Source organism: Ylistrum balloti, unplaced genomic scaffold (genome assembly GCF_031769215.1).
Source record: "Ylistrum balloti isolate Yb309-2 unplaced genomic scaffold, AGI_CSIRO_Ybal_v1 Utg369772, whole genome shotgun sequence".
Lineage (NCBI taxonomy): Eukaryota > Metazoa > Mollusca > Bivalvia > Pectinida > Pectinidae > Ylistrum > Ylistrum balloti.
Genome location: NW_026781965.1, coordinates 2,599,059 through 2,624,704, shown reverse-complemented (window position 1 = coordinate 2,624,704; position 25,646 = coordinate 2,599,059). Strand labels below are relative to the sequence as shown.

At 36.4% G+C, this 25,646-nt stretch overlaps 2 protein-coding genes across 6 annotated transcripts in view; one reads left to right on the top strand and one right to left on the bottom strand.

Moving 5' to 3' along the window:
* Positions 1-957: 957 nt before the first annotated feature.
* Positions 958-3,731, top strand: LOC132543866 (uncharacterized). Its single transcript, XM_060207383.1, has 4 exons — positions 958-1,027; positions 1,156-1,229; positions 3,127-3,258; positions 3,474-3,731. The coding sequence occupies exons 1-4, from the start codon at positions 958-960 to the stop codon at positions 3,729-3,731; spliced, it is 534 nt and encodes a 177-aa protein (XP_060063366.1).
* Positions 3,732-4,234: 503 nt separating this feature from the next.
* The window catches only part of LOC132543945 (tuberin-like), a 41,234-nt gene continuing 19,822 nt past the window's right edge, over positions 4,235-25,646 (bottom strand). For 3 of the 5 annotated variants that reach the window (XM_060207500.1, XM_060207501.1, XM_060207503.1), the window contains 14 exons: positions 24,570-24,672; positions 20,791-20,906; positions 20,408-20,563; positions 19,743-20,161; positions 18,317-18,643; positions 16,220-16,254; positions 15,132-15,731; positions 13,967-14,053; positions 13,150-13,336; positions 11,348-11,487; positions 11,045-11,123; positions 10,347-10,373; positions 7,073-7,164; positions 4,235-5,042 (listed from right to left, as the gene is read on the bottom strand). In XM_060207500.1, the coding sequence (XP_060063483.1) occupies positions 4,863-5,042; positions 7,073-7,164; positions 10,347-10,373; positions 11,045-11,123; positions 11,348-11,487; positions 13,150-13,336; positions 13,967-14,053; positions 15,132-15,731; positions 16,220-16,254; positions 18,317-18,643; positions 19,743-20,161; positions 20,408-20,563; positions 20,791-20,906; positions 24,570-24,672 (2,548 nt within the window). In that variant the 3' untranslated portion in view covers positions 4,235-4,862. The remainder of the gene's footprint in view (positions 5,043-7,072; positions 7,165-10,346; positions 10,374-11,044; positions 11,124-11,347; positions 11,488-13,149; positions 13,337-13,966; positions 14,054-15,131; positions 15,732-16,219; positions 16,255-18,316; positions 18,644-19,742; positions 20,162-20,407; positions 20,564-20,790; positions 20,907-24,569; positions 24,673-25,646) is intronic. The other 2 variants (XM_060207502.1, XM_060207504.1) reach the window with 1 other exon arrangement.

Here is a 25,646-nt window from a genome sequence, read left to right as displayed (position 1 = left end):
TCGGACAGAGAACAAACAACTTTGAAACTACTCGTTGATCTATAGATCAGATCACCACGATGACAACATGCTAAATGTCACATGTCGAGTTGTGTATAGTTTACCTCCGCCTGTGTTCTGTTGTGGACTTTTCACCTATGACTTGTTTCCAGTCGGTTTAATCTGGTATTAAAAACCGTGTGGCGGGTAACGTCATGAATCGACACTCGTCAGGTAGGACGGAGAGTTCGACTGTCGAACACTTACAACTATCGATCAAGAAATTCCCTTTAAATGACCCCACTTTTCTGCCAGCACGTCTATTGAATCATACTTCTCAATATCGAATTAGATGTAACCATTCTCAGGAAGCTTAGACAAAGTCTACAGACTTTCTCGCTATAATACATGGTATTGTTATTGATACAACATATAAAAAGTCGGCCTGTGTATTCATTGATTGGTTTTTTTTCAGAAGAAAATGTCATTACGAACGTCAAATTAAGATCAAAGACTGCAATAAAAAGGCTTTCTTTGCAATACGTCTGTTTTTTCACGGACGCACGATTGCAGTGACCGTCAAACATTGTTCGCTAGCAAGTATAGTTTTGATGAAGTTTTTAAAATCTTACATGAAATAGTTCTATTTGCACATGAGAATAAATCTAGTCTTACTTTACAAATAATATAAAAATGTTCACCAATTTGACCGGATTTGTCATCATTGGTTCTTAAACAACAATGTATTCAAAACAATTGTTTGATTCCAAATATTCACTTGTCTTAACTCGTGTAACACTTTTTACGCAATAAGTATCTATATATACATATATATACACATGCACACATGTATCTCATGATAAACGTTTCTCATTTTCAATGATTTATGACGGTGCCACGAATTTCAGGTAAGTCGTGAATACATGTGATATGACGTCATAATTGACGTTTTGAAGGAGACGTCATTTCCGTTTCAAAATGGAAGACGTTGTTCCAGAACGTCAACCTGGGCCAGAGAACAAGCCAACGGAAGATGCAACAGATACGGGTAGGATTGTCCCGTCACTGAAGTTTGTTTACAGAAATTTTGCTTGTTTAATTACTTCAAGTAGTAATTATCAACGGTATGTTATCATTTTATTTGTTTGTTCAGAGAATCGATATTCTTTGCTTCAGGATACATGCTGATCGACCATGAAGAAGTCATCATCAGACAACTTCGAAACATCCGCCAGGAGCTTTCAACTCAGGTACGATGAGCTAAGAAACTGCCCAAAATCGAATCTAAGCATAAACGGTTTACCGATAGTAAAAATATAATAGGTATGGCACTTCATTGCACATGAACGAAAATATTCGTATGCGCTAGGCCTACATAGTAATGCCTTTTATACGTGTCCAAACCTTCTGTAACTTTATGCGACGAAACACTGTGAAAGTTGCAGAAACGTTGATCATTGAAATGAGATTCAAGTACAAACAGCATATGTATTTTGCAACGAAGCGTAAATTTTCTGTGCATTTGTTTTGAACTGTTTAGCAGGATTCGGTACACGATAAGAATAGCAACTACATCGCACTACATTCCTTACTACGTTCAAGTATAGACCTTAATGATTCTAAAACGATATTACACGCAAACAATTGTTGTATATATATATAAGAGATTTATATAGTATACAATTTATATATTTCGTTATAAGCTATCTACTTCGTTTAGAATAGGCGTGTTACTGGTTACTGTGGTGAGATTTGTACTATGCGAAACACTAATAATACGAACAGACATTTGTTCGTGTCGCGCTAAGAAATTGCCTGAATTGTATTCAATAGTCAAATTTTTACTGAGGGGCTCTTTGATAATAATGTAATGAAGAAAAACAGTCGGACCAATATAAACGATCATACTTCGTCAGAACAACTGTTGAATGAAACAAGCTGAAGAACAGCATTCATTAGTAAAAGTGACAGCATGGCGGTTATTGCCGTCATGTACATTGTATCATGTATTACTACGGCGAAGGCAATTCTAAATTGTGATAGTTTGTGTCGAATCCGATGGTAATTGTACAATAAAATGTGTTTGAATCGGAAAAAAGCCTAGTTATTCAAGGCGTCCATCTCTGCCATTCGTTGTATAATAGTTCATCAGGGATTCTAAGTTGTACCCATGTAGATATACAGAGAAAGAAGCACGCTGTAATCACATCGAGAACGGCCGATTCCCTTTCCTCTTTGAGAATTTAAATATCACATTCAATGTAAACGCAGAGGACGACTAACGACAGTAAGAAAATCAAGAACGTACACCGGCTCTGGAGCTACCGACTGTTGAAGTTTCAAGAGACAGGAGTTGGTTGTCAGGGATGACCATGAATAGGATTTGTTTTGTTGGAACAATTCTTACAGATATATGCGACTGTTTTCCGCTAAATATTTTTTCACTTTTTATCATTGCACTTTTTTCTTTCTGCGATTGGATTTGCATTTCCTGTTGTCATTGTTAGAACAACACAATTACCGATATGACAACAGAACAATGATTCAAAATGAAGTTCAATTAACCTGTGACAAAAATGATCGAAGATTTACACCGAGACTCCTGAAAAGGGAAAGGAGAGTACGACCAGGTGTTCTGGAAAGGTAATCGTCTTCTGCTTCATCGACGACACCAGACATGTAAACCTTAGTCAACCCAAGTGAGTAGTGCAATGTTCGAAAATGGGAACAAGGTACACAGCAATGGAACCACCAGGCACACAAACGAGCATCGAAGACATCCAACTTCATATCGCACATGGAAATAGAATACACTTTGATAATGTCAATGCATCTTTCGATACTCTGTCAGTTGCCGACATCTTGCGCGTAAATCGTTACACTGGATAATCGTCATCGCTTTGGGATGCAGGTTGGTTGCTATTCAGAAAATTCATATTAGGGAAATTGAAAACACCACCTTTATCATACAGCCAGATGTCAGTTGCTGACTCTTCCTTGGAAGCGAGCTCGCTCTCAGTACTGTCAGATAAGACTCTGATTAATGACATGCATGGATAGTTATTACGGTCCCAAAACAGACAGTTCAATACCGTCATCTCGACAAATAAGAATATGAAGCTAACGGAGTTCGTCCTTGTATTGTAGATTGCGGGCGTGCGTCGAGAGTTGGAAATCCAGTGGGAAGTACTTAGTCGTCTGCTTTTATTCATGGCGCCAATAGCTATCACATGGGCAGTAACTATGTTTGTGAGGCTGGCTGGTAACAGGACATGGGAGGTAGGTAAACATTGAAATATCAAATCTTTTTAGTGATGTAACTTTTTCTCTCTCTCTCTCAAACCAAAACCAGCGTATATACGTATTGCAGTGATTTTTTCCCCTTAAAATGACATTGTTGAAACTTTACATATACCAAAGAAGTGTGGCCATCACCTTGTAATGTTCGAACACTGGTTGTCAGATCATACTAGCATTTTTCTGGTTACCTTTAGGGTTACGCTGCTGCTGTAAGCTGTGGGGTGATACTATCAGTGTTAGTGTTTGACCTCCATGGTCTTTTGGATGCTGTTCTAAACTATATCTGGGCCCGTCAGTACCACGAAAACCCCAAAGCAGCGAACATCCAACCTGTTTGGACAAGATCAGAGGAGTATGCTACAGATGGTCAGGACAAGGAGACCAACACGGATTATCTTGTAGAACCCACACTAGAGGATATCCCTGTAGAAGAATTACCACTGCCTGATTGAAGTACTTTAACAAAACGAACATTGATCATGCTTCTGGTGTCATATCCTCTCAATTAAAAACATTCCAAACTTAAAAGTGACAAATGATAGCCAAATCAGAACATTCTGTACTGCGATATCCTATATTGTGATAGTAAACCAAAGTACATGTTACCCACATTGGTGGGTATAATTTTCTAAATCAATGTATTATTACTTATTCCATACTCTAACAGTTCCTCATGTTACTATTGCCTTTTACAGTGGTAAGGTGATGTTACTTATAAACATTTTACATAGGGTATTTTCCAATGGATGTTTTGTAAATGTTTTAAATTGTAAGATGACATGTATTTTGTCAAAGAAATACATCCGAACACCAGAGGACATCTCATATACTAAGAGATCTTTTTTCTATAATAAACTGTATCAGCAGCAAACTCGTATTTCTACTTTTTAACAAAACCGTTATTTCCATGAACAATCTTCACAAGTTATCTGATAAAATGAAAAATTGACACACATTTTACTTTCAAGATTGTATTGGGTACCAATGTCGGAATACAATGGAGTCTGTAAACACGAAAGTAACAGGCAACACTGCAATGGTCTCACATTTTGGCTGGTGACAGGGATATATACCTTCTATACATCTGTAGACTTACAACATGCAGGGTGAACAGCAATTGTATAAAAGGGCAGAAAATCAATTATTTAGGTAACAGTTGCACTAGGGTTTAGTATACAGACATAATAAAAACAGGAATATAATTAAGAGAAATAGTTTAAGAAAAAATACATCATTTTGTCATTTTTTCAACAATTTCATAAAAATAATTTACCTAGAAACGTTCTATCCTTTGAAAAAACATTAACACCAATATGATTTTACGCAGAGAACATGTGACTAGAACAATCTGAAGATACATCTCGCCTTGCCAAGCAGATTTCAGAGCCATGCTCAGGCTACATCCAGCATCATCCTTTGTTAACACAGCTAATCATCAGATAACACATTCATCAAGTCTCCAACTTTTTCACACACTACACATACTAAATCAAGTCTTGAACCATTCATTCTTCAATCAAAGTTCCATCACAGCAACTTGCCAGAGTACCACCTCTTCACACCACAATCAATACACAGTCCTCTCACACAAACTCTGTAAAGTCTCCAAGCTCTTGCTGTTTTGCTGGTTGTTCCACTTGGTTCCCTTCTTCTGTCAATGTCTTCATCCTGATTCGTTTGATCTGACGAAGTCTTTCCAGCCAGTTCGATGCGAAAGGATCCTGTGGCTGGCTCTGTTGTCTCTGCAGCACTAGAGAGGCCAGCTGGGGAAATTAAACAGAGGTTTCCAGGCAACCACAGACAGAAATATAAGGACAAATATAGTTGTTGTAACCATAGACTGATATGTCTGGCTGTGTATACTAACCATAGACTGATATGTCTGGTTGTATATACTAACCATAGACTGATATGTCTGGCTGTATATACTAACCATAGACTGATATGTCTGGCTGTATATACTAACCATAGACTGATATGTCTGGCTGTATATACTAACCATAGACTGATATGTCTGGCTGTGTATACTAACCATAGACTGATATGTCTGGCTATATATACTAACCTTAGACTGATATGTCTGGCTGTATATACTTACCATAGACTGATATGTCTGGCTGTATATACTAACCATAGACTGATATGTCTGGCTGTATATACTAACCATAGACTGATATGTCTGGCTGTATAAAGTAACCATAGACTGATATGTCTGGCTGTATATACTAACCATAGACTGATATGTCTGGCTGTGTATACTAACCATAGACTGATATGTCTGGCTGTGTATACTAACCATAGACTGATATGTCTGGCTATATATACTAACCATAGACTGATATGTCTGGCTATATATACTAACCATAGACTGATATGTCTGGCTATATATACTAACCATAGACTGATATGTCTGGCTGTATATACTAACCATAGACTGATATGTCTGGCTATATATACTCACTGGAAAATCATACTGTTATCATTCTGGTAAGAAACTAGTACTGAACAGCTATCCATCATCTAATACATACCACTATTCCAACATGCACATATAACAAGTTCAGTGTTTCATTTTTAATTCTTTGTTATCAAAGCATCCCTCCAACATATATATATAATAATGTATATCCCATTGACAAACTGATAATTGTACCCTCTTATTTATATAACCATGTTTCCTGATGGTACCAAAGCCATGTAAAACTTTGATTTATTTGAAAATAAAAATATTTTGACCATCTTTAACTGTTTATTGCACAATAAATTACTCTAAAATAACAACATCACTGTGACAGACTGACAATTAATGAGACAACTCAAGGAAGAACAAGCAACCAAAGTATCACATGACAGATCCAATGACAACTAAAGATAGAACACATCAACTGATGTATCACATGACAGATCCAATGACAACTAAAGATAGAACACAACTAGTGATAGAATATAGGAACAGATACAAACACAGCAAACTGACAACTAGTGATAGACATAGAACAGTATCTGATGTATCACATGACAGATCCAATGACATCCAATGACAACTAAAGATAAAACACAGCAACCGATGTATCACATGACAGATCCAATGACAACTAAAGATAGAACACATCAACTGATGTATCACATGACAGATCCAATGACAACTAAAGATAGAACACATCAACTGATGTATCACATGACAGATCCAATGACAACTAAAGATAGAACACATCAACTGATGTATCACATGACAGATCCAATGACAACTAAAGATAAAACACAGCAACCAAAGTATCACATGACAGATAAACTGACAACCAGTGATAGAATATAGCAACCGATGTATCATATGACAGCTAAACTGACAACTAGTGATAGAATATAGGAACCGTAGTATCACATGACAGATAAACTGACAACTAGTGATAGAATATAGGAACCGTAGTATCACATGACAGATAAACTGACAACTAGTGATAGAATATAGGAACCGTAGTATCACATGACAGATAAACTGACAACTAGTGATAGAATATAGGAACCGTAGTATCACATGACAGATAAACTGACAACTAGTGATAGAATATAGGAACCATACTATCACATGACAGATAAACGGACAACTAGTGATAGAATATAGGAACCATAGTACCACATGACAAATGACAAATAAACTGACAACTAATGACAATTACTGACAGGTCACAGAAACCAAAGAATCAAATTACAGACAGACTAACAGAGAGGACATGTATTAGGTATAATGTTTACCAACATCGCATACTGCACATCTCAAAACTACAAAACTTACATCACAGTTCACAGCTATCTGTCTGACCAAATCGGGGAGGTTGGCATCTGATATGATCTTGGTGTCTTTGTGTCCAAGAATTTCAGCAATGTCTGAAAAGATTTGGTATCTAATAGTAATAATTTATCAATTGTGGATGATCATTCATATTTGTAAATATTACTTATATCAATAGAGAACAATGATTTGACATCAATTCATTCACAGATATGAAAATGTTCATGTTATCATAAGAGAGACTTCAAATAAAGTCATACTATAAGTGGTTAAGGTGATATCACTAAAGGAGATTCATGACATGGTATTTACTTAGCCACTGAATAATTTTCTCCTTGTGGGAGGAAATGTATTTATTGATGTTCAAGTCACGTGACATTATCATGGGAGTTCAGGTCACATGATATCAGGGCTTAGTTCAGGTTACATAACATTAGAACTGTTCAGAACAGAAGGTTCAGGTGGTATTATACCTGATCCAGGTCACTTGATATTACTGTATGGAGGGTTCAGATGATGTGATAATATCACAGGTGCTTAAGGATACTTGATGTTAATGATTGGAGTGTCCAGGTAAGGTGCTATATTACAGGTGGTTCAGTTCATCTAAAATTACTCTACAGGTTCAGGTCATTTCGTAGTATTGTAAGTTCCATCAGGATGCTAATGCAGGCAGATAATAGATTTAAACACCTAAATGAGGACTTAAAATGGCATCATCAATCAAATTCCATGTTTAAAAACTAGCCATTCCATAAAAAGAGAAATAATTTTGTTCAAATGAATATTACGTGCTTATAGAGTTGCAATTTACATGCTAAAGCAGGTGACTGGAGTAAGTTCACTAGCAGTTAGTGTAGACTACAGGAGTTTCCAGAGAGTGCCATCACAATGTTCTCCATTTACTTAGAATTTGACCTTGATCTTATCTAATGTAGTCCCAGTAACACACAGACATTTGCTTACATTAGGATATAACAATCTAACTACTTTATATGTTATAGTGACATTAATGTGAAACAACAAAAACAAAACTTCTATTGAAACCTAGAGATTGTCGTTAATGCTTAGACTAAATCCTATGTCATTTTTGGCCTCAGGAAATAAAATTGTAAGTAATTTTATCTGAAGAAAGAGCTCCCAGTCAAAATAAATTCAGCTTTTTTGCATTTGTTTTCTATCAATTTTGGCTCTAATGTCTATTTTACACCAGAATTTCATTCATATTCCAAACATAAGAAACGAAAGCTAATTTCATCCCAGACTGGCCATCGCATTCACTTCCAATTTACATGTATTTATGAAAATATACATGTAGAACTTTATCTGTGATGAACTTTGCAAAACTGAAGAGTAAATAAATGCGTTGAAGTTATGAGCTAGATAAAACTACCTCAGACGTTTTCTTTTCCATATCTCAATATATAGTGCAAATCGTGAATTATGTCTCACTGTTTAGTAGTTTAGCTATCGTTTAGATTCGCTCTGATTTTGGATATGAATACAGAAAACCAAATTCTTGATAGTGATTGATAGCATTCTGATTTGATTCCAAGCCTAGCACAACCATAACAAATTTATCAAAACCTTTCACTATTCACTTTTGAGACTCAGTGAATCTTTTTTTTATCCCTGATCGAGTGACGACTCACACTCTGAGGCCAGCAGATTTAACTACTGGAGTATTCCTGCTAGTAACAAAACAACAAGCCAGTGATTGTAATATACATGTATACCTGCTTTACAAATAAAACTAAACATAAACATGCACACTTTTCTTTGCACATGATGCCATGCATTATAATATTTAGAAACCTGGAAAAATACCTCAAATATGACTAAATGGCTTCAGACTCCTTCTGACAATTGGTGTCTTAACTTTGTGTTGATGACATGGCTTCAAACTAAGTGAAAGCTTTACCGTGTCTACACAATGACACTTCACATGCTTTTTGCTACAAATTTTAACACTAAACATTTTTTAAATGTCACAATTATCACAATGGGATAAAACTATCCATTTTTTATATAAAAATGGTAAGACGAAAAGCCTCACTCCCTTGTATAGAAGCCTAACAGTCTGATGACAGAAGTTGTCAAATGTGACCCTTTAACCTTGACCTATAATTAACTTATATCAGGTGTAGAACTTGATGTTAAAATATTATAGAGTAAATATGTACAAACTGTTGAGATGTTCTACAGATATGGATGGACAAATGTAACATAATATGTACCCCCTCCTCCCACCCTCAATAAAAGTAAAAAATTAAAAAAAAAATGGTGAGAGCATCAATAATTAATCATCCCTGTGTGAGGTAAATCAAATGTCAACCCTTGGGATTAGACTTCTAAAGTTATACTATTCAGCTCAAATTTAATTTAATTTATTCTAATCTTGACTTGACCATTAATCTGTTGATATGATTTCACACAAAGGAAGAAAAAGAGTGAATGAATCCCAAATCAATTTTATATATAAGTGTTAAAAAGCACAAAGGATGAAAATATACTAAATATATATGTGTATTAAATGCATAAAAACAAACACCAACAATAAAACCTTTTATGCAAGGGTACTAAAATAAGGACTAGTTTATAACGTATGCTGAAATACTAGACAAGATTCTGTCACTATTATCTCCCAAGACTTATGTGTTAGTATCCTGTCACTGTTATCTCCTAAGACTTATGTGTTAGTATTCTGTCATTATTATCTCCTAAGACTTGTGTGTTAGTATTCTGTCACTATTATCTCCTAAGCCTGGTGTGTTCTTATTCTGTCACTATCATCTCCTAAGACTTGTGTGTTAGTATTCTGTCACTATTATCTCCTAAGCCTGGTGTGTTCTTATTCTGTCACTATTATCTCCTAAGACTTGTGTGTTAGTATCCTGTCACTATTATCTCCTAAGACTTATGTGTTAGCATTCTGTCACTATTATCTCCTAAGACTTGTGTGTTGTAGTATTCTGTCACTATTATCTCCTAAGACTTGTGTGTTAGTATCCTGTCACTATTATCTCCTAAGACTTATGTGTTAGCATTCTGTCACTATTATCTCCTAAGACTTGTGTGTTGTAGTATTCTGTCACTATTATCTCCTAAGACTTGTGTGTTAGTATTCTGTCACTATTATCTCCTATGACTTGTGTGTTAGTATCCCGTCACTATTATCTCCTAAGTCTTGTTAGTTCTCCATTGTCAGGAGAGAGACCCCCCAGTTTGGCTATACTTAAGATACAGGCTGCCAGACATTACAGACACACATCAGTACCTGTAGTTATCCTGTCCTGAAACGGCACTAGAACACAAGAAAAAGTCAAGTGTAATAGATCTCTAGCTTTCATAAAATTCTAATATATAACAAAAAGTAAAATGATGAACTCGCTTCAGTTTGAAAATAAGTATGCACATAACATATGTTTATCAATAAATGATATTTACACCAGGTATTAAACTGTATTCTAGAGAACATCAAATTATTCTGTGAGAATTTGGTGATACTTATTTCAGTTCATAACAATAAATCTTAAAATAAAAGATTTCAACATCTGTATGAACACAAGATTAAATCCTCATATAAACATGTTTTTGTAAGAATGAGAACCATAGTGTATTATCCATCATGTATCATTAAGACTGACACCAAGTTATATGCATAGTTTACATACAAGAGTGTGAAGACATCTAAAACAAATTTCATGCAAAACTAGACATATTTTGAGAATGCCTTTTCCATGCATGCATTGGTAAACAAAAGTATAAAGTGTTTATTAGATTTAAAAGTGACATAATTCGTTCTCAGCAATGAACCAGTCAAACCATCCAAAGACGCAGAAAGGGTTTCATCATCAAAACCTTAAACAAGCATGCATTTCTTGTTTGCTTTTAATCAAAAAAGGAAAGTCTATCCATGCACCCACTTCTCATCATCTAAGATGTGATATTTAGGAGTAAGGGGAGATAACTTACCTTCCTTGGCTTGTAAAGTGACAGCATTACTCTCATGGTCCAATGGTTTAATCATTATATTGACATAGTTAAACTGGCCCTGAAGTCAAGGAAAACGATCATAGATTGGAAAACAATTCATTTCCAAGATAATTCTATCGATCAATCAATGAAATATGTTACATGTTGGAAATTGTGGTAGAATCTTCAAAATAAACATCGTTAAAAATATCTTTCCCCGCAGTTGTTAATGTTTCAATCAAAATAATGTGATTTTATAAAACCTCTCTGTGTTTGAATTGCTTGTTATTTCTTATGACAGACCTTGATAGCCCCAATCTTGTAGTCCTCCCCGCTGTCGTTGTATACAATAGTCACATAGTCATTCCCTATATGGAGCTTCTTGGCATTACAGTTGGGGTCAGAGTCTCTGTTTGGCATCAAGGTCGCCACATGGTATATCACTGTCAGAAAGGAAGGAAAAAATAGTGTTTTTGTTGAGGTTGTTAGTTATATGAGTAGGGCAGCTGCTTTAACAGGAATGAAAGCAGTCATGTTATTTACAATAAAGCAGGTGAGAAACTTAGCAGGAAATTTTAACAGATTTATTGAACCTCCTTACCATCCTCTGTGGGGCAAGATTTGTGTAACTTTGTTAAACAGATTTATAGAACCTCCTTACCATCCTCTGTGGGGCAAGATTTTGTAACTTTGTTCAGATTTATAGAACCTCCTTACCATCCTCTGTGGGGCAAGATTTGTGTAACTTTGTTAAACAGATTTATAGAACCTCCTTACCATCCTCTGTGGGGCAAGATTTGTGTAACTTTGTTAAACAGATTTATAGAACCTCCTTACCATCCTCTGTGGGGCAAGATTTGTGTAACGTTTGTTCAACAGAGGTCTCGAACCTCCTTACCATCCTCTGTGGGGCAAGATTCTGTAACTTTGTTAAACAGATTTATAGAACCTCCTTACCATCCTCTGTGGGGCAAGATTTTGTAAGTTTGTTAAACAGATTTATAGAACCTCCTTACCATCCTCTGTGGGGCAAGATTTGTGTAACTTTGTTAAACAGATTTATAGAACCTCCTTACCATCCTCTGTGGGGCAAGATTTGTGTAACTTTGTTAAACAGATTTATAGAACCTCCTTACCATCCTCTGTGGGGCAAGATTTGTGTAACTTTGTTAAACAGATTTATAGAACCTCCTTACCATCCTCTGTGGGGCAAGATTTGTGTAACTTTGTTAAACAGATTTATAGAACCTCCTTACCATCCTCTGTGGGGCAAGATTTTGTAAGTTTGTTAAACAGATTTATAGAACCTCCTTACCATCCTCTTATGGGCAAGATTTGTGTAACTTTGTTAAACAGATTTATAGAACCTCTTTACCATCCTCTGTGGGGCAAGATTTTGTAACTTTGTTAAACAGATTTATAGAACCTCCTTACCATCCTCTGTGGGGCAAGATTTTGTAACTTTGTTAAACAGATTTATAGAACCTCCTTACCATCCTCTGTGGGGCAAGATTTGTGTAACTTTGTTAAACAGATTGATAGAACCTCCTTACCATCCTCTTATGGGCAAGATTTGTGTAACTTTGTTAAACAGATTTATAGAACCTCTTTACCATCCTCTGTGGGGCAAGATTTTGTAAGTTTGGGTTATCCCATCAATACAGTGAACGAACTTTCCCATCTACAAGATGTTTGACCCCCCCCCCCAGCACCCACCCCTTGGTAAAAAGAACAATTTATTGCAGGTATAGCAATATTTCATCAAACATTGGCTTATGTATTTATACAAAAAAAATCATAGAATGTATTTTTTCCCAACTAATACAAAATATAACACAAACCAAGTAGATTCATAACAGTCCCTACCTTACAGTTTGAGCAATAATCCTGAAAGTTGTGGATATTTGGCACACACTGTTACTTACAACACAGGCAAAACAAATTGACCTACATTACTCATAATGTATCATATCACAACACGAGCTGTATATTGGCAAAGTTTATAGGTACAGAGAACACCTATAGGACTTACTATGTATCACATCACCAAACAAGCTGTATATAGGCAAAAGCTTATAGACAAATAGTACACCCAAAGGACTTACCATGCATTGTTTCATCCTGCCAGCTGTAGGCAAACTGTCCATCACTACCATGAACATCTAGCCCCCCAATATAGACCCTGTTGGGGTCACAATCAGGCAGATGCATCAAGTGTCCTAGGCCTTGCAGAAACTGGGCATACTTCTCCGATCCATAAGGATTTCTTAGTATTGCCTTCTCGTCCCTGGTCTAAGGTGAACAAAATTGTATTTATCTTAACCTTCATTCCTATATTTTTACCACAATCAAACTCTTTATAACATAAACATATTCAATACTTCATATGTCAATTCCCTCATAAAACTGAGAGGTTAACTTTTTCAACAATATGGACACTAATATTTCTTAAACTTGTCGAGAATCCACAAATAAATGACATTTGTCTGTAAAATCTCTTAAAGATCATCAGACTCAAATAATAGTATTTTGAAAAGTATTTTTAAAAAACAAAATGTTAATTGAAATTTCATTTCCCTAAAAGAGAAATGCAAAACCAATGACAAAAATAGAATGCGAAAAACCAATGAATAAACAAATCCAAAATTCAATGATATTTTGATATTCAATAGTATTTCAGTTGTTTTGTGACATGGTCACTTTATTTAATAATCAGGCACAGAGTATCAATCACAACAGCTTCGGAGTAGTGTTTTGATGTTTATTATTAACCGACATTGTGCACTGCTAGTGTGCTGAGTAATGTCTTTAATTTCACTGCTTACTGGGAGCTTAATCCCTCAGTAATGTCTAAAAGCATTCTACTGCAATTTAATGTAATGGGAAACCAGGATATATCCCCTATCGATAATTCTGTCATACCTGGCCAGGCCCGACATAAATCACACCAACTTTGTGAGTCTCATATGGGTGTATGTGGTCCAGCATCTTCAGACCTCTTGTGATTGCCTGTACAAAAATTAAGGATGAATATACTTTACACATAATTAACCACCAAACAGTTATAAGGTTATACTTATTATCTATTTATACATAAGACACAAAGAAGAATGAGTTCACCTGAAAAACATTTATTTACACATAATACAATTTGGGCTGAGGGGCTATAACAGCTGTGGCACTTGACTGACTTCAGTTAGGCCCGGTGAACTGAATGACAAATAGCAGAGCAGAGAGAGCTGCTGGTCGAGTCCACTGTACTGAAGGGAGCAAGCTTGAAAAACAGAATTCTTGGGGAACTAACAAATTACATAATGAAGTAAGATGCCCTTTAAATGATAATGGGTGACAGAACAAAAGAATGATGTTCCTTTAAGACTAATGATTATTTATCTGTCACCAAGATTACGTTGAAAATAAATTCAAATCAGACGAGCATTCAATAGTTATTTTTACATTTAAGATTATACCTGAAAATACCAACATGATACTTATTCTAAATCATAAAAGATTTTTCCATTGTATGATTATTTTCTTGAACAACTTCCTCGAAATCTTTATCATCTGAATGATTGACGTGAAGCTATTAACGGATTCGACATGCAAAGTGTTAACATAAAATAGGTCAACATGGCGTCAAAATGACATCATATCATTGCCTTGAATTGTCAAGGATGTGTCTACATTCCTTTGAATACACTCCATGTTAACACTGAGTTAATGGGAGACCATAACATAGATTGTAAGTATAGGTAAGTAATAGGGAAAATAAAATGTAATTAGGCCATACATTACAGTACCAGCTCAAATGTCCATAAAAAATAACTTGACCATCTTATAAGAATAAATCAATACTTTTTTGCATTTAATATTAAACTGGTTTACCTCCCTTTTTATATCAGAAAGACCATAAGATTGCTACGAATATTGCATAAAGTTTCCAGACGAAAGGGCTAGTGTACAAGAATAAATAACAAGTGAAAAAATTTCAGTTTTGTTTCAGATATCTTCTCTGAAACAAAAATCACCTTAGATCCCATACATTGAACTGTCATCAGAAACATTAATAAAGGTACACTGGAATCACCTGATTATCTGGCAGTAGGATTGGCATGTCGTTGCCCTGGTGTAAAACTCCACCCTGGTACAGCTGTAGGAACACGAAGCTAGGATTGATGCCACCACGACCACTCTCTTTCGGGGTGATGGCCTTTGACCTCCCCTGCACAAACTTCTCCTCACCTTTGGTGTCTGTTACTATAGAGATAGTATGACCCCGTAACTTTCTGAAAGCAGGAAGGTCTGTCACCTCATCCTGGAGTGAGGATGTTTCTGAACTGTCTGGTGATGGTGCTAAATCTAGGTGATGATGGACACTCTTCAATGGTGAGGAGGGTTGGCTAAGGTTGGTAAGTGGTGGTGGTCTTTGTCTATGATTGTCTGACAGAGATAAGCTAAGCTGAGCACTGTTAAGATGAGCTGGTTGGTTTGGGACTTTTGTTGCCACCTCTCGTTCAGCTCTGTTCACATCAACCAGGGCCATGTCACTGATGCTTTCCTTCATGTCGACATTGTCAGCACTGCCACTGAGCAAGGAAGGAGAGGAATTACTCCTCTTCAGGAGGTGAGTATGGGAAGCTTGGTCACTGTTACTTGTCTCAACTGTCCTAGCTTGCCCTTCGTCCTCCTGTAGCAAGAATGTTTTGTTTAAAAATCAACAATGCTCGTATAGCAAAGCAATGACACATTCATTATAATGCATGATATTAAGCGCAGTAAGAGTTAAGAGTTGATAACTGGACATAGAGATACTATTATCAAAATTCTCCCAAAATAAAATCATCACATCAATGCAACTTAGGAAAGCACAAATGTATGTCATAAAGATCACTTATAAATTGACAGACAATGGCATACAACAGATATGTGTAATCAAGATTTTGAAGAATAAACAAATGATTAGCTATGTTATAACAATTAGCTGAAAAAAAGTTAAAGTAAAGAGAGTATTGCTTTCATATATGTAGTACGATATGAATAAGAAAAAATTTGTTTGACATTGCCTTTAAATGTAATATATCATTATAAACAGATACCCAAAATTTGGTGCATTCTTGATATTACATACTTTCTGCTTGTGATTAACAAAGACAATTATTGGGATTGGTTTCTTACCTGGGAGTTTGATTCAGACTGGCTTTGGGTAATTTCTGTAATATAATAAAGTATTACATGTAATTGTATTGAAAACTTGAGTAATTAGTGCCCAAACTTGTATCTATTTAACACAGCTGTGTGGTTACTGACAACCCTATATCTACAAGTATAGTCTATCCTCAGAACAAGGTACAACGAACACATACAGAGGATGTAATATAGAGTAACAAGAAAGTCATGAGAGCAATGACCTTCATAGTATTTATTATAGAATTAAACTTCCATAAGATTGAAATCATCTATCCCACAAGTGGTTTATTTTGGAGTCCTGGGTCAAAGATATGTTTTACTGGATTAGTCCATGAATATTTCAGTGTTAAGACAATCTATCTGATGTTTGTTCTTCAGATATATAGCTTATTTATAAACTAACATGACAGTGTTTGACAACTGTTCACTTTAACAACTTTACATCAGCTGTACATGCAATGAAGTAGTACAACAGCAACAGTTAATCAGAAATTACAAGTCTTTATTAAGAACATTCATTCAAGCAAAGCTGTATCAACATATATTCAAATGAGAACAGAATCAGCTATAACACAAATAGAGGAAAGTTTAATTAATTGCTCTTAAAAATTTTGTAAAACATAACAGACAGCAGTTTATGCTTGAAACATAAGAAAAAATATGAATTAGTATAAATATGCTGCAGAAATAAAGAAGAACTTAATTACATAGAATGAAACTATGAATCGTTGGTTACAGTGTAAACCATACCAGTCTCAAAGTCGACCTGATCTTTAGACAACAGAGTTTCCTGTGATGTTACTAATGCGATTACCATCACTTTATTCTAAATCAGAATTATAGAATGATAATCACCTTCCATAATTACAAATTAGGCCTTTTTTAAGCGAGGTTGCCTGTGATTGATAAAATTTGTCACCCGTATGTAATCCAGATTTTTTTTTCTCAGTCAAGGACTGACTTTCTGTAACAAAACCTCATTTGAGGTAAAGCTGACAGAATGTAAGTCTGAAGACTGTGTTAAATTAATACTGCACATACATGGGTATTAGATTTTTTTTTCAATACAGTTTTGTCAAAAATGACATGAGTTTCTCTAAACTGTTTTCATTTCAAGATTATGTGATTCACCTCCATTGCCTCCCTTTTTGTTTAAATGTGAAGGAAAGAATCAGAAAGACATCACTTGGCATAATATATCATGTACATTTACTAAATAGATCGGATATGGAATTATAGCGTGGAGTAAGTACAGCATGAGATTTTTCCTAGCTTCATGCATGTAAAGTCATTCTCTGATAAAGCTATGCTGTTAACACAGAACCTTCTGTCAGACTGATGAGTTTACACTGACACCCTAAGATAAAACACCATTACAAACCTGTGTCAGCATCTACTCGGATTTGTACACTGTCACAACCTAATGGAATAGAGGTCATCCCAAGGTCACACATCATCAATACTACTCTCTCAAAACAACTTTTATGATCAATATAACAACATTAACTACACTTCAGACACTGACATCATTTGTGCTACATTTCCCTTCAAACATCTATTTTGAAAACCATGATTTTCAGTATTTTAATTATATATTTTGTGAAATCCCACTTCTTCTCATTCTGATTTGGGGAGACTGAAATAATGTTGGTAATGTGAATGTCTTGGAAATAGATATATGCTTGGACAATAAACAGATCTCACTAATAATTCCCTTGAAACATATGAGGTCTAAGGCAGGAGACTCACCATACACAAAATAAAAAACTCAAAACTACAAGTACAGTATGTACATCAAAAGTTTAAGGGGGAAGTGGAGGTAGGAACAACACTCACTTTTGTTGTCACTGTCAGTGTTTGAGGGAAAGTGGACGAAAGACAGACACTCACTTTTGTGGTCATTGTCAGTGTTTGAGGGGAAGTGGACGAAAGACAGACACTCACTTTTGTGGTCATTGTCAATGTTTGAGGGGAAATGGAGGTAGGACAGACACTCACTTTTACGGTCATTGTTAGTGTTTGAGGGGAAGTGAACGAAAGACACTCACTTTTGTGATCACTGTCATAAGAAGGAGAGACACTCACTTTTGTGGTCACTGTTGGAATCGGAGGGGAAGTGAAGGTCATACAAGGACTCATACTCCTCCTCCCCAATACTCCCGCTGTCTATCCTACTTGAGCTCCGCAAACTGTCCATGTCTGGTGGCTTGTTACGCATGGCTGCAAACAGCATGGTAATGTCTGTCATAGGTGACTCCTGGAGAGATGTAAGACTTGTCTCATTCTCAATTCGCATCATCCATGAAAGGTTTCCACTTGGAGCACGTATCATGATCTCTGCCCAGCCAGTGCACCAACAATTACACATGAGGTTGTTCAGCACCCGTCCATCTGATGACGGGTTCTTCACCCCTTCAAAATACCAAGGTAAAATTCAATATTTCCCAAATGACTGGTTTTTAACCAATTAAAAATAACATTCACATTTTTCTAGTTATTTATAAAGTACTTTTTCACTTCCTTAAAATAATGTTGATAACCAGTAGGTGTTCTTCATATTTTCATTTCAACAAATTTAATTGACAAGGTAAATTGGATAAACAACAAGCAGAGCCTACTACAAAATAAAAAGTTTCTTTTGTAAATACAACCTATTACAATACAATGCCACCAGGGCTGATTGTTAAGTTGTGAGCCTAATATTTAAGGATTTAACTTTTGGTGGATATATTGCATTAGTTTTCAACTTAATCCACTTCAGTATCTATACACTTTTGACCATTCAGAAAGTCCTCCACTGCATGTATGATGTCATCATCTGACCAAAAGTGGGAAACAGAAGTGGCCTTTTCAATTTTGGAAAAAGATGAAAGTCTGATGAAACAAGATCAGGCCAATAACTTAAAAAGGTGGATGATCAATCAATTCAAAGCCAAAATCATTAACAGCAGCCAAGACAATGACCGACTTGTGAACAAGGGCATTGTCCTCGTGTTATAACATACCTTTACTGAGGTTTCCATGGCACTTCAGTTTAATATTTTCTCTAAACTGACTAAGAATTGATGCATAATATGTGCCATTGATTATTTGTCATTCCCTAGTGGTGTTACCATATCAGTATGGATATCCTTAGGTGCTAGACCTTTCTTATGCAGTTACTGAATTACTGCTCTTTCAGCCAATGTTTGTAAAAGTTACTGCCTTTAGAGTGCTACCTGTTTGACATAAACTGACCAAATGACACCAGACTTCAAGTACACAGCTTTCAAAAGCAAGGGAATAGTAGAGCTGTAAAAAGGACATGCCTGCTTAACATCTTCAATATTAGGCTCACAACTTATCAATCAGTTCTCACATTTTGATCCTTAATGGAGAAAGCATATTTCTATGAGAAAACAAACAATTAAAGAAACCTAACACTAGAGAAGAATTTCTCTATTAACTCTTGTCAGTGTCAAGTTTAGAGGTCAAAGTAAGGTTTAGTGAATTGTTTGTAAAAGTATCCTACCCCATAGGAGGGATTCTATGGCCTCTGTGTCAAAGCCTGGTTTGGCAGGTGACTGGTCTGTCAGTGAACGACCTGTCTGTACTCCAACATTCTGCTGTTCTTCTCCTATAACACTCATATCATCATAAGATGTGCGTGCCTGTATACCAATATCATCATTGCTGGACTTGGAAGCTTCTTGTACAGAACTGCGACTAACTACAGCAGATTTATGACGTCTGCGTCCTGGGGTGTCTGGCTGAGGAGGCCTCTTCTCTGGAGGTTCTCCACCCTGGATCTGGGCCATACACTGGTCACACAGCCATGTATTACCAAACTTATTGTTGCCCCCTCCACTTGTTGTTATAGTAACCACCTTATTTCCAAGCAGCCACGTTTGGGTCTGTCCTCCTTTCAGCAGAAATTCTGCCTCCTGTGACCTGGTTTGAAAGTGGGTTACATCAAGTTAAACAAAAGAGAAGAACAGTGGACTACCTTTTCTTTCACCAATTAGGATTTGAATATTTTTCAACAGTACTATTGAAATTTATTTAAAATATCTTATAAAATTTTACTTCAAGAATTTACACCTTTTCTTTGTGATGACATTGGTAAAGTGTTGAAGATGGACTGGAGCCATAGACTTCATCACCTCTATGTTGATATGAAAAGTTATAAATACAAACCTGTGAGGAACAGCATTGTAGTTGGCAAAAGCGTATCTAGCCATGAAATCTGTACAAGTCTCTGTCAGCTCCTTGTGGAACTGTGACATCTTGTCGTCTACTGGAGGATGGTATCTTTGTCTGGATATGGACGACCCAGACAACATTCTTCGTCGGCTGCAATATCAATAATACTCTACAGACAATCACAAACATTTCAGAAATGCTTCATCTCAATGTTTAAAAATATTTTTTTCTTTTTTTTCCTGGTTATTCAGTATTTTCTTCAATAAAGTGATTTAAACTTTTCTCTCCTTCCTCTCCTTGTTTACAGAGATCAGTTACTTTTGAATTGCTGTGTATTTCCTACCATGTTACTTAACATTGACTACAATCCTGAGTACCTGCTGAGAGCTGCCTCGTTGTAAGTGGCAGCCCTATTCCTATCAGATGAATCCTCATTCTGGAGCTGCAACATTGAGTTTTCCTCAAACAACTGCAACACATTGGCTCGTAGTCCCTGTAATGATGACATCATCAAAATACATCACCAATGAGACTTCTCTATAAAGTGCATATTTACACATGTCTGTTGCGGAGCTTATAAATATTGTTGACACTTGGTCATTTCTGTGAAAAATTACTAAGATGCTGTTCAGTAAAGGGTTGGGAAAGGAAGCAAACAACTGTTTCTCTTCGAAGAGGAAAATCCAAGAATGACCCCAAACTAACCATATCAGATACTACTCCTGATATTTTAAGTAGAGCATCATCACATGCTCAAACTTGACTATGTATAAATACTGACCACTGCGGAGTCATTATTCATATAGGAAGCAAAGGTAAGCATGTCATCAAAAAACAAGCATTGATTCTTTATCACATGTTTTAAATCTATTATACAAACATAAAAGACAAGATGTGATGTGATCTCTATCTAAAACTTTAAAAAAAAAATGACAAAAAGCATTTATCACTACAGATACTTCCCCCACTTCTAATTGCAGTCAATGTTGCTAAAACAGTTTCAAATAATAGTATAACCTCCCTATGATACAGTGTCATTGTCTTTTATTTTTTTACCTGGCGGAGAGAACATAACCAATAATTATTGAGGTTAAATAATGCATAACAATTTTATCATATGACTTTCAATCTTTATCTCGTGCCTTATCGGGTAGATAAATTATCATATTCATCTCAAAAAAAGTCAATAATTTTTTAATATAAAACCAGCTTCAATATCGAAAATACTTTGAAGCAATAGGCATTGGTGCTACATGTTACTCTCTAATCAATGAATCCTACTGACCACACCCTCTACAGAAAGTTACAGGATCATCAGGTGACCACTCCTAATCAATGAATCCTACTGACCATACGCTCTACAGAAAGTTAAAGGATCATCAGGTGACCACTCCTAATCAATGAATCCTACTGACCACACCCTCTACAGACCATAGGTGACTCCTAATCATCAGGTGAATCCTACTGACCACTACCATACCCTCTACAGAAAGTTAGAGGATCACCAGGTGACCACTCCTAATCAATGAATCCTACTGACCATACCATCTACAGAAAGTTAAAGGATCATCAGGTGATCATCAGGTGACCACTCCTAATCCTAATCAATGAATCCTACTGACCATACCCTCTACAGAAAGTTAAAAGATCATCAGGTGACCACTCCTAATCAATGAATCCTACTGACCATACCCTCTACAGAAAGTTACAGGATCATCAGGTGACCACTCCTAATCAATGAATCCTACTGACCACACCCTCTACAGAAAGTTAGAGGATCATCAGGTGACCACTCCTAATCAATGAATCCTACTGACCACACCCTCTACAGAAAGATAGAGGATCATCAGGTGACCACTCCTAATCAATGAATCCTACTGACCATACCCTCTACAGAAAGTTACAGGATCATCAGGTGACCACTCCTAATCAATGAATCCTACTGACCACACCCTCTACAGAAAGTTACAGGATCATCAGGTGACCACTCCTAATCAATGAATCCTACTGACCATACCCTCTACAGAAAGTTAGAGGATCATCAGGTGACCACTCCTAATCAATGAATCCTACTGACCACACCCTCTACAGAAAGTTAAAAGATCACAGAAAGTTAAAAGATCATCAGGTGACCACTCCTAATCAATGAATCCTACTGACCATACCCTCTACAGAAAGTTAGAGGATCATCAGGTGACCACTCCTAATCAATGAATCCTACTGACCATACCCTCTACAGAAAGTTAAAAGATCATCAGGTGACCACTCCTAATCAATGAATCCTACTGACCATACCCTCTACAGAAAGTTACAGGATCATCAGGTGACCACTCCTAATCAATGAATCCTACTGACCACACCCTCTACAGAAAGTTAGAGGATCATCAGGTGACCACTCCTAATCAATGAATCCTACTGACCACACCCTCTACAGAAAGTTAGAGGATCATCAGGTGACCACTCCTAATCAATGAATCCTACTGACCATACCCTCTACAGAAAGTTACAGGATCATCAGGTGACCACTCCTAATCAATGAATCCTACTGACCACACCCTCTACAGAAAGTTACAGGATCATCAGGTGACCACTCCTAATCAATGAATCCTACTGACCACACCCTCTACAGAAAGTTACAGGATCATCAGGTGATGACCACTCCTAATCAATGAATCCTACTGACCATACCCTCTACAGAAAGTTACAGGATCATCAGGTGACCACTCCTAATCAATGAATCCTACTGACCATACCCTCTACAGAAAGTTACAGGATCATCAGGTGACCACTCCTAATCAGTGAATCCTACTGACCATATCCTCTACAGAAAGTTACAGGATCATCAGATGACCACTCCTAATCAGTGAATCCTACTGACCACACCCTCTACAGAAAGTTAGAGGATCATCAGGTGACCACTCCTAATCAGTGAATCCTACTGACCACACCCTCTACAGAAAGTTAGAGGATCATCAGGTGACCACTCCTAATCAATGAATCCTACTGACCACACCCTCTACAGAAAGTTACAGGATCATCAGGTGACCACTCCTAATCAATGAATCCTACTGACCATACCCTCTACAGAAAGTTACAGGATCATCAGGTGACCACTCCTAATCAATGATTCCTACTGACCATACCCTCTACAGAAAGTTAGAGGATCATCAGGTGACCACTCCTAATCAATGAATCCTACTGACCATACCCTCTACAGAAAGTTAGAGGATCATCAGGTGACCACTCCTAATCAATGAATCCTACTGACCACACCCTCTACAGAAAGTTAGAGGATCATCAGGTGACCACTCCTAATCAATGAATCCTACTGACCATACCCTCTACAGAAAGTTACAGGATCATCAGGTGACCACTCCTAATCAATGAATCCTACTGACCATACCCTCTACAGAAAGTTAGAGGATCATCAGGTGACCACTCCTAATCAATGAATCCTACTGACCATACCCTCTACAGAAAGTTAGAGGATCATCAGGTGACCACTCCTAATCAGTGAATCCTACTGACCATACCCTCTACAGAAAGTTACAGGATCATCAGGTGACCACTCCTAATCAGTGAATCCTACTGACCACACCCTCTACAGAAAGTTAGAGGATCATCAGGACCACTCCTAATCAGTGACCTACTGACCACACCCTCTACAGAAAGTTACAGGATCATCAGGTGACCATCCTAATCAGTGAATCCTACTGACCACACCCTCTACAGAAAGTTAGAGGATCATCAGGTGACCACTCCTAATCAATGAATCCTACTGACCACACCCTCTACAGAAAGTTACAGGATCATCAGGTGACCACTCCTAATCAATGAATCCTACTGACCATACCCTCTACAGAAAGTTACAGGATCATCAGGTGACCACTCCTAATCAATGAATCCTACTGACCATACCCTCTACAGAAAGTTAGAGGATCATCAGGTGACCACTCCTAATCAATGAATCCTACTGACCATACCCTCTACAGAAAGTTAGAGGATCATCAGGTGACCACTCCTAATCAATGAATCCTACTGACCATACCCTCTACAGAAAGTTAGAGGATCATCAGGTGATAAATAAATAAATGATTTCTGGATATTTCATACACAAGGTATTTTACAGAATGACATTCATAATTATATTGCATACCTTCTGTATAAACTTGACGAAGCCTTTCCTAAAGGGAAGTCGACAGCGTATGAACCAGATCGCAATAACATGGTGAGCCAAAGACACTGTATAATGGCTGAACCTATAAATATGAAAAGAAATCAGTGAAACAATATCAATATATTAAAACTTAGCGTCAGTTTAACAATGTCAATTAATTAAAAATCAATGTCAAAATTATGTTTATCTGTAGGAGAATTTCAACATAATATAAGAGGTATTTACATGATTCTTAAGGAATGGATATCCTTAAAGTTATCATTTTTTATCAAGATACATACATAACAAAAGTAGTATGTAAAAGAACACTGTACAATTTAAACAATACTGTAAATCACTTATATTTTGTGTGGTATTTATTTTCGTATTAATATGTAAGGAGAGCCAATTGCGAATTAAAATATCTTGAGATTATTTGTACAAATCTCTTGATAATATTCTTGTTATTCTGCCGTTACTTTTACTTCTGTTTACACTTCTGTTGAATTGGTATATACCTTATCATATTAACAAAAACAAATCTGCTAGACATATATTCCTTTCAAATTCAGACATTTTCGGAACTCTGTACTTTTAAACTACATCCCAATATCGCTGACTGTAGAGCTTCACAAAAGGCATCATTCAAATGTACAGTTGCAGAACAGAGGTCGAGTTTGTGTGCCACAATGGGTATAATTATAAATCCCCAATGCTGTTTTTGTGTTGGAAAGGTGCTAAAATATTTACCAGAGATTAAAATGCAAATTACAAAATACCCAGTAGGAAAAGTGTCAAAGTTGTTACTGCTTGGACAACTATTGTATGATTAGTATAAACATGAAGTGTAACATTAAACACTGCACAGTACAGTACGGATGACCTATTAATGTGCTGTCATCTTACCCTGAAAACTTTTCAAACATAAAGCATGTGCAGTATTTCTTTTGTCTTTGTACTGGCATGTACTTGATAAATAAAAATTCAATATGGACACAACATGTATCATATGACTAAATCACTCTTTAAGTACAATCACATGACTCTCATAAGCAAAATGATAGCCAATATGGAGCT

What these genes read in the sequence shown, in the direction of transcription:
- LOC132543866 (XM_060207383.1), top strand. Translation starts at nt 958, where the DNA reads ATGGAAGACGTTGTTCCAGAACGTCAACCTGGGCCAGAGAACAAGCCA. An exon ending in GGAAGATGCAACAGATACGG is followed by an intron (nt 1,028 to 1,155) that starts GTAGGATTGTCC and finishes TCTTTGCTTCAG; the next exon opens with GATACATGCTGATCGACCAT. An exon ending in CTGGTAACAGGACATGGGAG is followed by an intron (nt 3,259 to 3,473) that starts GTAGGTAAACAT and finishes GGTTACCTTTAG; the next exon opens with GGTTACGCTGCTGCTGTAAG.